The sequence below is a fragment of the Lonchura striata genome, chromosome 18 (assembly GCF_046129695.1).
Source record: "Lonchura striata isolate bLonStr1 chromosome 18, bLonStr1.mat, whole genome shotgun sequence".
Classification (NCBI taxonomy): Eukaryota; Metazoa; Chordata; class Aves; order Passeriformes; family Estrildidae; genus Lonchura; species Lonchura striata.
In genome coordinates this window covers 6,881,094-6,895,414 of record NC_134620.1, presented here as the reverse complement: position 1 = coordinate 6,895,414, position 14,321 = coordinate 6,881,094, and the positions used below count along the sequence as shown (strand labels likewise).

General features: G+C 40.7%; 1 protein-coding gene across 1 annotated transcript; it reads left to right on the top strand.

Annotated features, from left to right (window-relative positions):
* The first annotated feature begins 12 nt into the window (after positions 1-12).
* Positions 13-8,365, top strand: SNAP29 (synaptosome associated protein 29). The gene is made up of 5 exons (XM_021549842.2): positions 13-324; positions 1,761-1,957; positions 2,140-2,225; positions 3,147-3,251; positions 4,298-8,365. Exons 1-5 carry the CDS (start codon positions 121-123, stop codon positions 4,453-4,455), a joined length of 750 nt encoding a protein of 249 aa, XP_021405517.1. The 5' UTR covers positions 13-120; the 3' UTR covers positions 4,456-8,365.
* Positions 8,366-14,321: the final 5,956 nt, after the last annotated feature.

Sequence of the window (14,321 nt, the reverse complement as noted above, 5' to 3'; positions counted from 1 at the left end):
TCCGCCCGGCGCTCGGTGCCGTGGGCGGAAGCAGCGGAGCGGCCGCGGCCCGAGGCGGGGGCTCGGGGGCTCCGTGAGGGGCTCGGACTCCTCGCGGACTCTCCCGCGGTCGGCGGTGCCATGTCGGCGCTCCCGAGGAGCTACAACCCGTTCGCGGAGGACGAGGAGGAGGATGCGGCGGGTGCCGGCGGGGCGGGCGGCGCGGAGCGGCAGCGGTACCTGCAGCAGGAGGTGCTGCGCCGCTCCGCCGCCACCGCCGACAGCACCAGCCGCTCCCTGTCGCTGCTCTACGAGTCCGAGCGCATCGGCGTGGCCGCCTCCGAGGTGGGTCGGGCCGGAGCGGAGCCCTCGGCCCGGGGCAGCCGGGGAGGAGCGGCCGCAGGGCCCGAGGCTCCCTCGCTCAGCCCTGCGGGAGGGGACCCTGCTTCTCCCTGTGTCCCGAGAGTTTCCTGCGAAGTCCCTCTTTGCTGGGGGTTTTCCAGACAACCTGGCCCTGTGTTTTCGAGGTGGTGGCGTTTGGCTTTTGGGGGAAAAATCCCAGTTACAGCCCGTGTGTGTGAATAGTACTGAGGATGAGACTGTGACGTGTTTTCAGCTGCTTTCAGCAGTTCTTACTAATTTTTAGCTGACTAAAAAGTTTTTTTAGCAGTCCTCTTGGTTGGATGAAGGGCCTTCCCTGTAAGTTGTTTGTGATGTGCTTCGGTTCACTCTGATTAATCATTTCCTTCATTCCTGAGGCTCTGTTTCAGCGCTTTGTGCTCAGGCTCAGGTCTTGTCCATTGTGTCACCTGCTATAATGGGATGCTCCTTGGGTGATGTGGTTGCCTAAATTAACCCCAGAGCATCCCCAAGCTGCAGCTGCAGCCAGTCCTTATGCTCAGAGGGTTCTTGGTGGGACTTCTGTGAACTTTCAGACTCGTGATTTGTTTGTCCAGGAAATCACAAGTGAAGAATCAAGAATTCAGGCTTGATGCAGGGCCTGTGGTAAAACTTGAAGTCTGTGTGTTTGTGATTTATTGACAGGGAAAAAAAAAGAATATTCAACTAAAATTTCCCAGACTTTAGCAAGAATATGAACACAAGTCCTTTGTTTTGCACTGGTGGTAGCTGCAGGCAACTTTCCTGCTAGCATTAATCTTTGGATTACTTTAAAATAGGGCTTGTGCTGCTGAATTAGAAAATAATGTACTTCTATATATAAAATTTTCTAAATTTTGCACTGCTAAAATTAACTAAAATATTTCTGAAGTCTGAAGAAATTCTGTTTGTTTATTTTGTTTATTTCCTTTGGTTATTCTATTTCTAAATTATCAGAAACATCCCAGTCAGGTGAAAATAGAATCCGTTCCCAATGAAAGTGCCATTCATAACTAGAAATTGTCCTGCTTGTCCTGCTAGAAATTAATCTGCTGTAAACTTGTGCATTTCCACACATCACCCATCTGGTGGTCAGCCATAGATGAAAATGTCAGCTTGACAAAAGACTAGTACAGAAAACTGGATGTTGTTTGTGGTAGGTGCCAGGAACCCGGCTTGTCACAGGATTTTACGGCTGGTTAATGCAGTGGCTGACGTGCAGCTGTTGATTGAAATACCCTGGAGGAAGGGGAGCAAGGGAAAAAGCTGTTTGCCCTCAGAAATAATCTGCACAGATGAAGGAATGCTGCTCTTTTTCTTCAGAGTGTCACCTTTAGTGCTGATTGTTTGATGTCTCAGTTCATCCTGGGTGTATGATCTGGCTTTCTGTCAATGCCCCTCAGGAGCTCGTCCGTCAGGGAGAGGCTCTGAAGCGCACGGAGCAGATGGTGGATAAAATGGACCAGGACCTGAAAACTAGTCAAAAGCACATAAACAGCATCAAGAGTGTTTGGGGGGGCTTGGTAAACTACTTCAAAGCCAAACCACCAGAGAGCAAACCAGAGCAGAATGGAGCCCCTGAATATTATGGTAACAGCAGGTAAGTAACATAAACTTATTTGGGACTTGTCTCCCATAGCATCTCTGAAATGTCACCAGAAAATCAGAAAATAAAACGTCTGTTGGTTCTTTCAAACTCCTGTAAACTCCTGAGGTGGTCTAGCTACCTTTTTTTCTTTAATGCTGAGGTCAACAGCAATGCTTTCTATTTTTTTTTACTAGGTTAAAAGAAGCAATGATGTCTAGTAAAGAACAAGAGTCGAAATACCAGGAAAGCCATCCAAATTTAAGGAAGCTAGTTGATTCAGGTTTGTTAACTTCATTTTACACTGAATGCCTGTTATCTGTGTGGGACAATTTGCAGTGATGAAGGCAGAGACCCTTCAGCCTGCCCAGCTGCTGACTTACCTTGCTGCCTAACATCTGGAGATTGTATCCCAGCCTTCATGCTTTGAGTTCTAGGGAATTGTTTTCATTCATGTCTTTATATCCATAGTGAAGATATTATACCTGCTAGAGACTAAAAGCCCCTGGTGCTTATATTTGCAGAGAATGCTCACAGTGTGCAGACAGGGTTTCCCTAAGTTTGCCAAAATGTTACACGTTCAGAAGTTCTCCTTTTAACCATTGTTTATCATAGTTTTCAGATACATTATCCTTGTTATTTCAGACATGGATTCTAAGCCTTCATACTGAAGTCTTGATTCTCAGAAGGCGGTGTATGGCGTTTGGCCTCATTCTTCCTTCTCTCAATCTGTTAACTTCTGTGAGGGCTTTTCCGTGCTAAATAACTGTTTCTTTATGAAGCGGGCCTGGGTTATTTAGCACAGTAGGAGCGGGACAGCAGCAGGGTGTCTGTCGGTGGTGATGCTGAGTAAGGCAGTGAGGGCTTTGGGCTCGGGGCCGTGCCGCTGCGTTGGTGCCGAGCTCCGCGCAGCAGAGGGCAGAGCGGCTCCGGCCCCGTCCCAGCCCTCGGGCCCCCCGGGTGCGCACCGGCGGCTCCCTTTGCTTTTCTCTCCCTACTCCTACCAGAGCTACAAGTCGTAGCTTAAGTGTTCATCTTGAGAGCTGGCTATAGACAATGGTCTTGGGCTACTCCTTGTACTCCGGTTATGTGATTACCTGGCAGCTGTGTGCAAACTTAATTTTTAACAGCCTTGCTGAAACTTCGAAACCTCTTCTCACATGCTTTTCATTATATAATATTCTGTACTCTATACTTTTAACAGACAATGACTTCAACAAAGCAGATTTAGTTTCTTCAGTACAAAGGGATGCCTATCCAAAGAACCAACAACTGCGAGCTTACCACCAGAAAATTGATACCAACTTAGGTGAGTGAGGAAACCGAAGCTGTTTGATGTCATACAATTGCAAATTTCTGATTCCTGAGCCAGATAAAATAATTAAGTGATATATTGCCAACACTTTTTTTGTTTAGTTAACATGTAAAATTTGACGATCATTTAAAAAATCATTTGCTTGTATTTGCATTTCAAAACTATCTGAATGGTACATCAGTTTAGACCCAAATAATTTAAAGCAATGCAAAGCTTTTGAAATACATGTTTTGCTAAAAATTGCTAAGACTTGAAAGGCACCAAATATTTAACTTGTGGATTTGCTGCATTTCTTTTATTACTTCTCAAAACCATTCAGGTGAGTTTGCCTTCCTTTGTTCTGTAGCATATAGACAAAGTGCCTGTTTGCTTACATGTGTCACTGTGTAGCTGACCTAAAAAGAAGAGGTTAGGAAAAAATCAGAAAGGAATAAATCAAAAAGAAATAGTCATAAGAGCTAGTGGAAGCCCATTTTTTCTGTTCACAAGCTGTGGAAAACTTAATAGTAATATAACTGCTTCAAGAAGCATTTATATCAATCAATCATGCAATGAAATTGTCACCTTTTGGTCAATTAGAAAATCTAGAAATGGGAGTTTTTAATCTATGATAAATAACTGCTTAAATCTTCAGCACACTGGTATAATTTCTGCTTGAAGTTTAAAGAAAAACAATTGAGGTAGTGAGCTGTGTATGCTGAGCAGCTAACATATGTACCAAATTTTCTATGAGATGCATTTAAAAAAAAAGGTAAAAACTACATTACAGGACATGTAATTTGATAAAGATCCAGTTTGTTGTTAAGTATTTACTTAACACCAAATGTAAAATGTAAAAAAGGAGGAAGTGACCATTTCTGGTAGTAACAGTACAACTGTGAACATACCAGTGCTTCCTCTATTTCAGAGGAATGCTCACACTTGAGGAGTTGTATCTAACGTTTTCTAACCCAGGCTTTTGGAGAAGAAGGAATCCTGATAGTGTCCATTTAGATAATCTGTGTTGTTTGATTCCTTATGGTCCCTCTCTACCCTGGCAGATGAGATGTCTTCTGGGCTGAGTCGCCTGAAGAGCCTTGCTCTTGGCCTGCAGACTGAGATAGAAGAGCAGGATGATATGTTGGATCGGCTCACAAAGAAAGTAGAAACACTGGATGTCAACATTAAAAACACTGATAGGAAAGTCCGACAGCTTTAAAGGATTTTTAGAATTTCTTTTGTTCAGTGTTGATTCATCCTGAATGCCTCATCTCAACCAATCTCTTACAAAAAATCTTGGGCGATATCTGTTTCCCTTTTTTTTTGCTATGTTACTGGTTTTATTGTCATTAAAATTACGTAGCCTTAAGTCAGCACAGTACTTTACATTTCCTCTTAGTCTACATGGGAAAAGTGCATGTGGAGTAAAATCTCTCAGCGTTGGGTCAGGATGCCCCACTCAGTTGTGTAAGCACATCATGTGCGTGGAGTTGGCACTCCACAGAGCAGCGCTGTCCTTGGCCTGGGAGCTGTGATGAGAAAAGGAACTGCATTTTTGCCTCTGTTTTGGGGAGGGGGCAGGGAGAACAGAATGTGCTGCTTTGTTCAGAAGAAATGTTGCTAATTCTGTTTACCTACAGATATGTTAAATTCAGAAAAAATGCTGATTTCCAGCTGTAAAAATATTTTTAAGTGACTGTTCTGCGGCATTTCTGGGGCTTAAGGAATGAACTGTTCTGTGGAAGTTGTAAAATATCAAGGGTGTCATGCAGTAATGGTAATATCCTGTGTGTGTTCCCTTTCCTAAGATGACTTTGCCCAAATGGTGCATCCACAAATTGTGGTTTTTATGTTTAGGTAACTAAATACTTTTGCCTTTACAGTCTTGTCAGTAAAGATCTCTAAGGATATTTTATGGTCTGCAAGAAATGTTCATTGACAGTGACCCAAAATGTTTGGGTAACAAAATCAGGACTTAAATGTATGTGCTCTTAAAGATTCTTTTGCAGAAATGGTCACCATCTGTTTTTAATTTTCTGCTCTTTCTCAGTTTATTCATTTAGGTGGTTATTTGAAAAACAGCTTCCAGTTTAGAAATGGCGAGTTGATCTGATAGTGCACAAACAGATTGTAGAAGATTTTTCTTTAGTGTTTATTTCAAATGTGATTACTGACGGAGCATGTGCTTTACTAAGTAATGTGACTGTTAAGGAACTCCACTATGGTTCACATGCATCTGCATTGGCTTAGCAGATATGAATAATTCCTGCAAATGAAGAAAAGGCCCAAACCATTTTCGAGTCTTCCAGACAGAAGAACATTTTGCTCTGTTCTTTTGTAGGGGTCACTGTAGAACAAAATCACAATTCTGCTCCAGCCTGAAGCCATGACAGCCAGACCTTGATGTCTGTCTTGAAAATAAGCAAGGTTCTCCTGTTTGGAGAGGCCAAGAGACCTGTGTCAGTATTGGAACATCACAGGTGACAGTGCATGGCTAGGAAGAGATTGTTACTTCTTTTGAACTATTGCCACATTGCCTTATGTATGAATTAAAGAAAGACTTTGGTGTTCAGGGCTGTCAAGCTTGTCCCCTTCACAAATGTCACATTCACACCCCACCCATTCCTTTTTCAAGGGATGTGTTACCTTGAGCTCACTTGCCACAAGTGCATCCAATTGTTAAGGAGATAAGACAAACTGAGCCTTTCTTGTTTTACTGTGTCTCCAGAAAGTTCACCTGTCAAAAAACAAATCACTAAAAAAGCTTCACTTATTGGACATAGTATTATGGAAAGAAAAAAATACTACTTCTGGCATACAGACAGGGTTGAGCTGTGAATTAGATTTAAGGTGAGACTCTGTTCCCGTTGTCACTGATGGCATTGATTTCAGTCCCCCCCATAAAACAATTCTTTTGGAGGGACATAAAACTTCAAGAGTAGTTGAATACCTTTAATTGCTTTTTAATTTTTCAGTTTGTATAATTTACTCACATCAAAAATTATAAATAGCCTATTAATATTAATACATCATTTTACTGTTTGGGTTTATACCATGATTAATTATCTTACTCTGTTAGAATATTTATTAATGATATAATTTGACGTCTCAAGACACTTGATACATTTAGTAAATTATATAGTTAGTGTTCATATGTTAAGTACCTCAGTGAAGGAAGATCAACATTTTGATTATAGCTGGTTTAGTTTCTTATTTGTTTAAATAACACTTCTTTTAGTGTGAAATCTGCCTTCACCTGTAAGCAGCTGTGTCACAACTTGGTGTTTGATAACAAGGATGGACACTGAGACTTTCTTGACTAAGTTATGGCAAATGGAGGAAAAATGTCACTGCAGGATCTGGTTGTGTTTTATGTAGTAAGAAATCTGGAGCTTGAATCCAAGCAAAAATATTTAAGGGTGAACTGTGGTGCCTTTCTGATGTAAGCTATTCCATTTTTAGGCTAAATTACTTCACAGAATTAACTCAAGTTTTTGAGCAAATATTTAGTTGTATTGGCCTCATGAAATATTCAATGCATCCTGGATATCTTGGATGCCTTTAAAAACACAGGCAGGGAAGGGAAATAAAGAAGAAATCCCTATTTCTGCTTTGGGAATAAAAAATAAATCCCTATTTGTACTTTGAGAACAAGCAGAGTAGAAACCCAGGATCTCAGCCATGTGGAATCTACACAGAGGTCTAACTCCTCATGTTGTCTAACAATCCCATTCACTGCCTCAGTAATGTATGCCTGCCTTTGTTTAGGTTTTCTTTTTCTATTTATTATTTTTGTTTGGTTTTAATGACCTTGTTTTAAAGGATCATTTCCCACACTGGTTTCCTTTGGGGGGGGGGGGGTGGAGATGAAGATGTGAAGATGATGCATGGATATAAAAGAATTTCTGCTAGAAACTGAATTGCTTGTCTCTGCTTTCATATTGATTTTTGCTGATAACAAACTTAAGTCTAACTGACATGAGGAGACACCACTATTTTATAATAGTGATGATATTTTTTATCTCTTGGAATAATTTTCCATCCTACAGGAAAAAGAAATTTAAAGGAAAATAGCAACATGATTTTTGCTTTTCCAGGAAATGCTATTTTGCATGTATAGTGAAGGATTTACTTCAGTAGCTTTTTTTACTCTTTCCTCAGATGGACTTTTATTTCTTCTTGGATACTGTTGAAAAACTTAAACTGTGTAGAGTCCAGGACTTTCAAAAGAAGTTTTATTTGCACTCGTGTGCTAATTCTTGATAAAATAAATTATTTTGCCTGCATATTCACGTTGGCATATAAGCTGGTGTTCTTGCAGCAAAATAGCTCTGGTTAATTTTATTGGCTTGGGTAGGAATTTAATACGGTCAGAAGAAGATGGCAAAACATATTTAAGTATTCTTTATAAAAGGCAATTTGCCAGTTTCTCAAAAAATTTGCTAATCAATTTTGAAGAGATCTTAAAACACTGGGAAGCAGCATATGCCCTTCATAACACAGACATAAAATTCTAAAAGCAGCAAGGAGAAAGAATGGGAATAACCAGTATCTGATGACTAGACTCCTAGGTGTATTTGATTTTTAAGTTTCCTGAGCATTGAATTAAATCTTGTAACAAATGATGGGTAGCTAAATTTTAGACTGTACTACACAGATTTTTTTGGTGTGCTGAGCTGTATGGGCCCTACTGAAATCATTGGGACATGATGATGTCAGGAGCTTTTCTAATGTGTGAAATTTACCTGAAATATTTTGCTGCCTAGTAGTTTTTGTTATGTCATTTGTTAAATGGTGAAATAGAAAATACTTTCCAACCAGTCTGCCTTCGAACATTTTTGTAGTCATTTTTACAAGCATAGCATCAGATGGATGATATGTGTTAATTTTTACTTTGAAATACATAGGACTTAATTTTCAAATCACAAATAGTGATTATTTGTGTCTATGGCGTTTTAAAATAGAACTTTAATTCTGTGCCACCCAGGTATAACACTTTTTGTACAAGTCAAATTTCATTATCTTTTATTTAAATGCTAAACTGGATTATAGTTCAGCAGTTGAAGAGCTTGAATGGACTGAGTGTTGAATGGTAAGACAGTCAATAAAAGGTGCTTATTGTTAATGAAGAGTTGTTGCATTTATTTCACACATTTTTTTTATCACAACTTCATTGATACTCTTCCCCCATAATATCTATTAAAACACAGGACCTATTCTGTTATGTTTGTATCACCATGGACATAATTTTGCAGCTGGTGGGTTTTGTTTTCTGAGAATAAAAGAGGGTATAACATTTCTATGTTATTCTTGAGTAGATTCTCTTAGATCCTGAGAGAGGAATGTAAACCAGCATTTATTTTTGCAGGATAATTTATTTGTGATGATAAAATAATTCCAGATGTTGCTTAAAAAGTAACCAGGAATATCAATAACTGGATATATAAACATGGGACAGGTGAAACAGAAGTAAGGCAAAAAAATATACAAACTTTTAAAAAAGTTTTCTTGTGGTATTTGTGTGATGGTAGAAAACTTGTGAATGTCTTGAGCTTCAGGTAGGTTCTTACTTGTATGTGAAGGGAAGAACTTGGCTTCTGAATTTTTTTGCAGTAGAGTTTAATTTTGTTTGAAGATTCAGCAGTGCTATTTAATACAAAAACTCTGAAAAAAGGAAAGTTAATAGACTGGCAGATTTTTTTTTAAATTCAGATTACTTTGGTTTGCTGCCTTCAACAAATGGGAATTGAGAGTGCTTCCATCTCTGCACTTAATTGTTGCATGTAGAGAAATTAAAATATTACAAAGAGCACAGTAGGAGATGACAGAGAATGGAGCAGTGCAGTGGATTCTGGATCTCTGCTAGGAATATTAATAGTTTGCTTGCTCTCTGGCATGTGAATCAGTTTGAGTCTTAAGGATATTTCTCACAGCAGATTGTTTATGGCTGGTCAGGCATTTCAACCCTTTGTGTTCTCTCAAGGACTCCTGCCTTACAGTGCAGTCCCTGCCCTCCTGGGGAATGGGTGAGGAAGGGGAGGTAAAGGATGCTCATCCAAGTACATAACAGCAGGCAGAGCAGGGGCTGTTGGAATGAAGGACCCCATAGTTCTGCCTGCTGCTCTCCCTGCTTCTGAAAACAGGTTTGGCTTTAAGAGGGAGTTCTACAATTTTCATTTCATTTTGGTAGGTTGGTTGGTTTGTTTGCTTCCAAATAAATTTATTACCAATTCCCAAACTGGGAAAATAGGAAGCACAACCCCACTGGGGCTAGAACTGAAGGGATTGGTAGGGTTTAGTTGAAAGCAAGCAGGGAGGCGCCCCAGAATAAACAGGCTGCCAAATCAGGAAGATCTCTGAATGCCAGGCACAGTTTACTAAATACAGTGACTGTACAGCCCTGCCTCCACTATAAAAAGCCTAGATGAACTGTGATTTTGCTATTGGCAAGGCAGAACCTTCTAGAAAATGGGCTTCCAGCTCTAGCTGTGGCTATTTTGTGGAAAACAGTGGGCCTCCTTGGCATCTCCATGCAAGATGACTCCTTTTTTCTGCACTTTAACTGTAAATCTGCTCTCTGGTAATGACAGCAGCCACTGGCCAGCACCCTGAAGAGCTGCTGAATTTGTCACTTGAACCAACCTTTGGCCAGCCCTGGGGTGTCTCACAGCCTGCCAGGGTCAGTGAGGACAGCAAGAGTATGGAGTGTGCCACCAAGGCCATGCACATGTGCCACCATTGATGTGGGCATTAACCCTCCAGTGTAGAAAGATGAAAGTTAGGAATGGGTAGGTCAGGTGCTGACAGCCCTAGAGCGGGAGCCACTGCCCAAAAGAGTTTATAATTTCAAATCTCACATGTTAGGGCAGTTGGGAAGAATTACAGTTTGTCTTCCTTTGATTTTACTTCACAAAATTTCTTACTGATGTTATATATTTTGTAAACTGGGTAGTCTGGTTTCTTTATTCCTGACTTCTAATTTCACCCTACATTTAGACAAGTTATTAAATCAGTTATCACTGAACATTTCTAACGTCTTTCCCAATTTCTTCCTTGCTCTTTCATCCTTTAAATTCACCCAGTCTCCACCTATGGGGAAGACAGCTTAGGGAGGAGTTTTTCTTCAGTATGTCCTCACTGGTGTATTGATTTTTGCCAGTTCTAATTGAGTTTTAATTATGTAGGCAATAAAATCTGATCTGCTTGCCCTACAATTTGAGCCCCAAATTTCTCTTAGAACTTCTGTGCTCTTTGTTTGCATGTAATGTTTGTTGAGTGGGTGCCTTTGAAGAAAAATTCCTGCAGGGATTGCCTTGTGTGAAGCAACTGCAAAGGGTGGTGATGCAGTCTGCTCTTGGCTCCCAATAAGACCCAGGGTAAGTTACATGGATCAGTGCTGGGTTACTGCAAACCAGTGCTTCCAACCTCAGGTCTTCAAAGTCTTAACTTTATGGTTCTATTTTCACCATTTCCTTGTGCCTGGATTGGCCAGCCTGTTTACACCTCAGCCCACTGATCCTCTTGGATGATGATGAAAGGATGTTCCTTCCCTCTTTGAGTGAAGACTGGACAAAGAGGCAGCCAAAATATCCAGCAGTTTGGTTTAAATAGGTAATGTAATAAAGTAAAGGTTGAAACCCAATTGCATTCACCTGCTCACGGAGAAAGCTTTAGAGGAACTACATCAGCTTGTATTTTTTCTCCTAGAATAATGCAGGTAGGATGACCAGGACTGAATGCCCAAAGACTTACTACTTATAATTTGACATTTAGGGGAAGCTAAGAACTCTTAAAAGGCAGGATATTGATGGAGACTCAGACAATTCCAGATTATTTTCTGCCCTGAAAATATATAGGCTGCTAACAGCACTGCAGAGAAGACCTGTGAGTCATTTTATCTGCTTTGTTGTATTTTGTTGTTACAGGCTGCTGACATTTCTGGCATTTATTTTTGTTCCCAAAGCTCCACACAGTCACACAGCATGGATAGGAGCTAGCAGGGTTTGTGGGTGCCTTTGGGATCCTCCCTGCACGTGCTCAGAATGCAAGGCAGGCACAGTCAGTGACAATGCAGAGCCCGCTTTGCTGCAGCCAAACTGCCACTGCCACCTCTTATCCTCATGCTTCCTGTGCAGGTGTGACTAAGACAGGTAAAAAATATTCATTAGTACATACTGTATGGAGATAAAGGTATTTTTTCCTAAATTACATAGTTGCAATAATTCAGTGATGGGTTAATTTTCCTGAATGACCTAAAACTGAATTGCAACATTCAGCAAAATGCAGGTGAGAAAACAAGCTTGTGAGGGGTCTCTTATGAAGGCACCAACCTTATTGAGACACAGAACAACTCTGACATGCCCTGAAATGGCATTTTTGACATTTTGCAAATTGTAGCCTTTGTCTCAAAAGTTAAAAATGGCCTTCTAGATACAGAAGTGCTTTAGCAGCTCTGATTTGTTCCTCTTCTAATTAGGTGTCAGTCTTCCCAGTTAAACCAAAATATCACTGGGAACCTTTGTGCTGAATGACACCAGAAAAAGATCCCTCTGCTTCTTATGCACATGCCTCCTCTTAATGCTCACTTGGATTAATTTGAAGAATATCCTCCCATACCAGTACTATTTTCAAAAGTCCATATAAGCTGTAGTCCTACTCATCTATCTGATCTTTCGTCACTGACTTTGGAAAGTTATTTTCCTTAGCCATATCCCTCAGCAATTTTCCATGCCATCCAAGCAATACATTCATTACTGAAATTTGTGTGATTTAATAATTTCCTGGCACAGTAATTCCAAAACACGTGGGAGGAAAAACGGAGAAAGATTTTTCCATCTCCAGGTATTTATTTTACTGCATGAATCCTTGCTCTTGACCCTTTTGAATGGCTTTCTGTTGAACTGGATTTCAGCCGCTTGTTGAGCACTTCTCTGAGAAAGACTTTCATCCTTGCAGCTGAAGGTGGAGGAAGGGAAGCTCATTCAGAGGAATCCCATGTACCTGACTGCTGTAGCATTTCCAGCTTTGGATTTCTGGAACTGTTTTCTTTTCCACAATCTCCATAAGCTAAACAAACACCTTTTTTTTTCAATCACCTGCTTTACTAATCAGTGTTTGAAATGCAATATTGAGGCCTTACTCTCCACTCAAGCCAGCTGTGCTGGGTTTACAGTGGCAGCCTGCCAGGAGCCCAAGGGCTTCACCTGTGCCCAAGTGAGGTAGGGTGAAGAGCACAACCACAGCAACTCTTCTGGGGGACAGCCCCACGTTGCAGAGCAGTGGGGTCTGGGTGCACTGAACAGCAAGACACTGGAGCCTTAAATTAGGCATGTACTTATTTAGGAAATAGGTGTGTATTTATGTTGAGCACCACATTAAAACAATCAAGCTTGTATCTTTGCTGTTGGGCACATATAGATGTACTGCTGAATCAGCCTGACTGTGTTAATGACCCCAGTAGATCTCCAGGGAATGTCTCTGCTTCCCCACGTGTCTCAAGTGTCAGGGTTACAAAGCTGATTCCTGTGAGAACAATTTTGGTTTGTTATTTGAGAGAGTCATTAATTCTAACATACTCTTCCCTGGAGTAGTGATAAATAAAGGCATTAGATAGCATTTCAAGATACATTTGTTAAGCCTCTACCACAATTTTTTGTACTTGCCCAAAAGTGTAAAATGAAAAATCAAGAGAAGGAAGAAAACTTCTGATGAGTCTCGGATGTTCTGTTGCCCAATTGCTCAGTAATCTTTAGGCCATGTAGTACAACATAAAATAGTTTTATTTTAACTCTCATCAACTGCTCTGCTGTTTTAGTACCTCTGTAGTACGGAATGACTGGAAGATTGCCAAGTAAGGGGAAGTCTGTGTGTGAACAGCCGGGAGGGATAATATGTAAATCTGCTGGAAAGAAGCAATTAAAGGCAGCATTGAGATATAATGAAAAATAGACAATATTGAGCCTCATCAGAAATAGCAACATAAACAGCAGCTACTGTACTGTGAAGTGAACTTTGCTGTAAATAGCTGCATTTTACAGAAAACAGATGGTTTATGAAGTCTGTAAGCAGACTTACAGAAAGCAGTTTGGTCTTTTTGGTCTTCAGGAACACATCTACATTGATGTTTGGCATGTCCTCCTGGCCCAAAGGGACAAAAGGTGGCTTCTTCCCGCTGCTGTATTTACAGAGTCCAGAGGGGAGCTGCAAAGTTAGATTACAGGCAAGGCAAGTAGAGCTGAAAATAATTCGTCATGTCATATGTAACTATGAATGGAGATGACAGAGGAAGTGATATCTGAGTTCAGCAGTGTCATAGATGCTGCCTTGTTGTTTTGTAACCCAGCAGCTGAGGAGGCAACACGCTAGTGAAAAGGTCTAACACACAGGTCTCTGGTTAGGCAGGGCATCAGAAAGCCTTGCCTAACCAGAGACCATGCCCACAGCTGACCATGACCTTGGCATCACCAGCACACCCAACTACATCAATTTTTGACATGAGTGGGTGGACTGGGAAAGGACAGAACATTCCAAAATGTTTATATCACAAGCTGTGTTTTAATCCTGTGGCCTAGATTTGACTATCCTTGTTCTAGAATAACTGATCGAAAATCTCAAGTTCCCTGTATTCTATTATGTATTCTGCTATTTTGCTGCCTTTGTGAAGGACTAAGACCAGTCACAGCCCAGATATAGCAAATCAAGCTCCTGTTTGCAGACACAGACTTGGCAACATGCATTAACTGAACATAGTTCTTTCATCAGGCAACACATCATGCACTGTCTTAGTCATATTCTGAGCTAGAAGAGAAATATGCACATACTTAAAGATCTTTGGGGCCCATGAAAGTGCTTATTTCTTAACACCAAACTTGTTTATTTCCATTCTTTAGTTTGCCTCTTCCAGTATGACCAAAGAAACAAAAGAAGTTCTGCTTATTATTAACATGTTTCAGTCTTCATAAATGGGTAGAAACACACAAAGATGACTCACTTTTGGTGTGCTGTAGCTTGAGCCTTACTCCATCCAGAATTTTAAGCACTAGACTCTGGTTGAGTTGGAGCAAATGACTTGTGGAGAGCTAAGAT

Excerpts from the sequence above, each read along its gene's own strand:
- SNAP29 (XM_021549842.2), top strand. The coding sequence starts at position 121 with ATGTCGGCGCTCCCGAGGAGCTACAACCCGTTCGCGGAGGACGAGGAG. Across the intron at positions 325-1,760 it reads TCGGCGTGGCCGCCTCCGAG|GAGCTCGTCCGTCAGGGAGA; the intron begins GTGGGTCGGGCC and ends AATGCCCCTCAG. Across the intron at positions 3,252-4,297 it reads GAAAATTGATACCAACTTAG|ATGAGATGTCTTCTGGGCTG; the intron begins GTGAGTGAGGAA and ends CTACCCTGGCAG.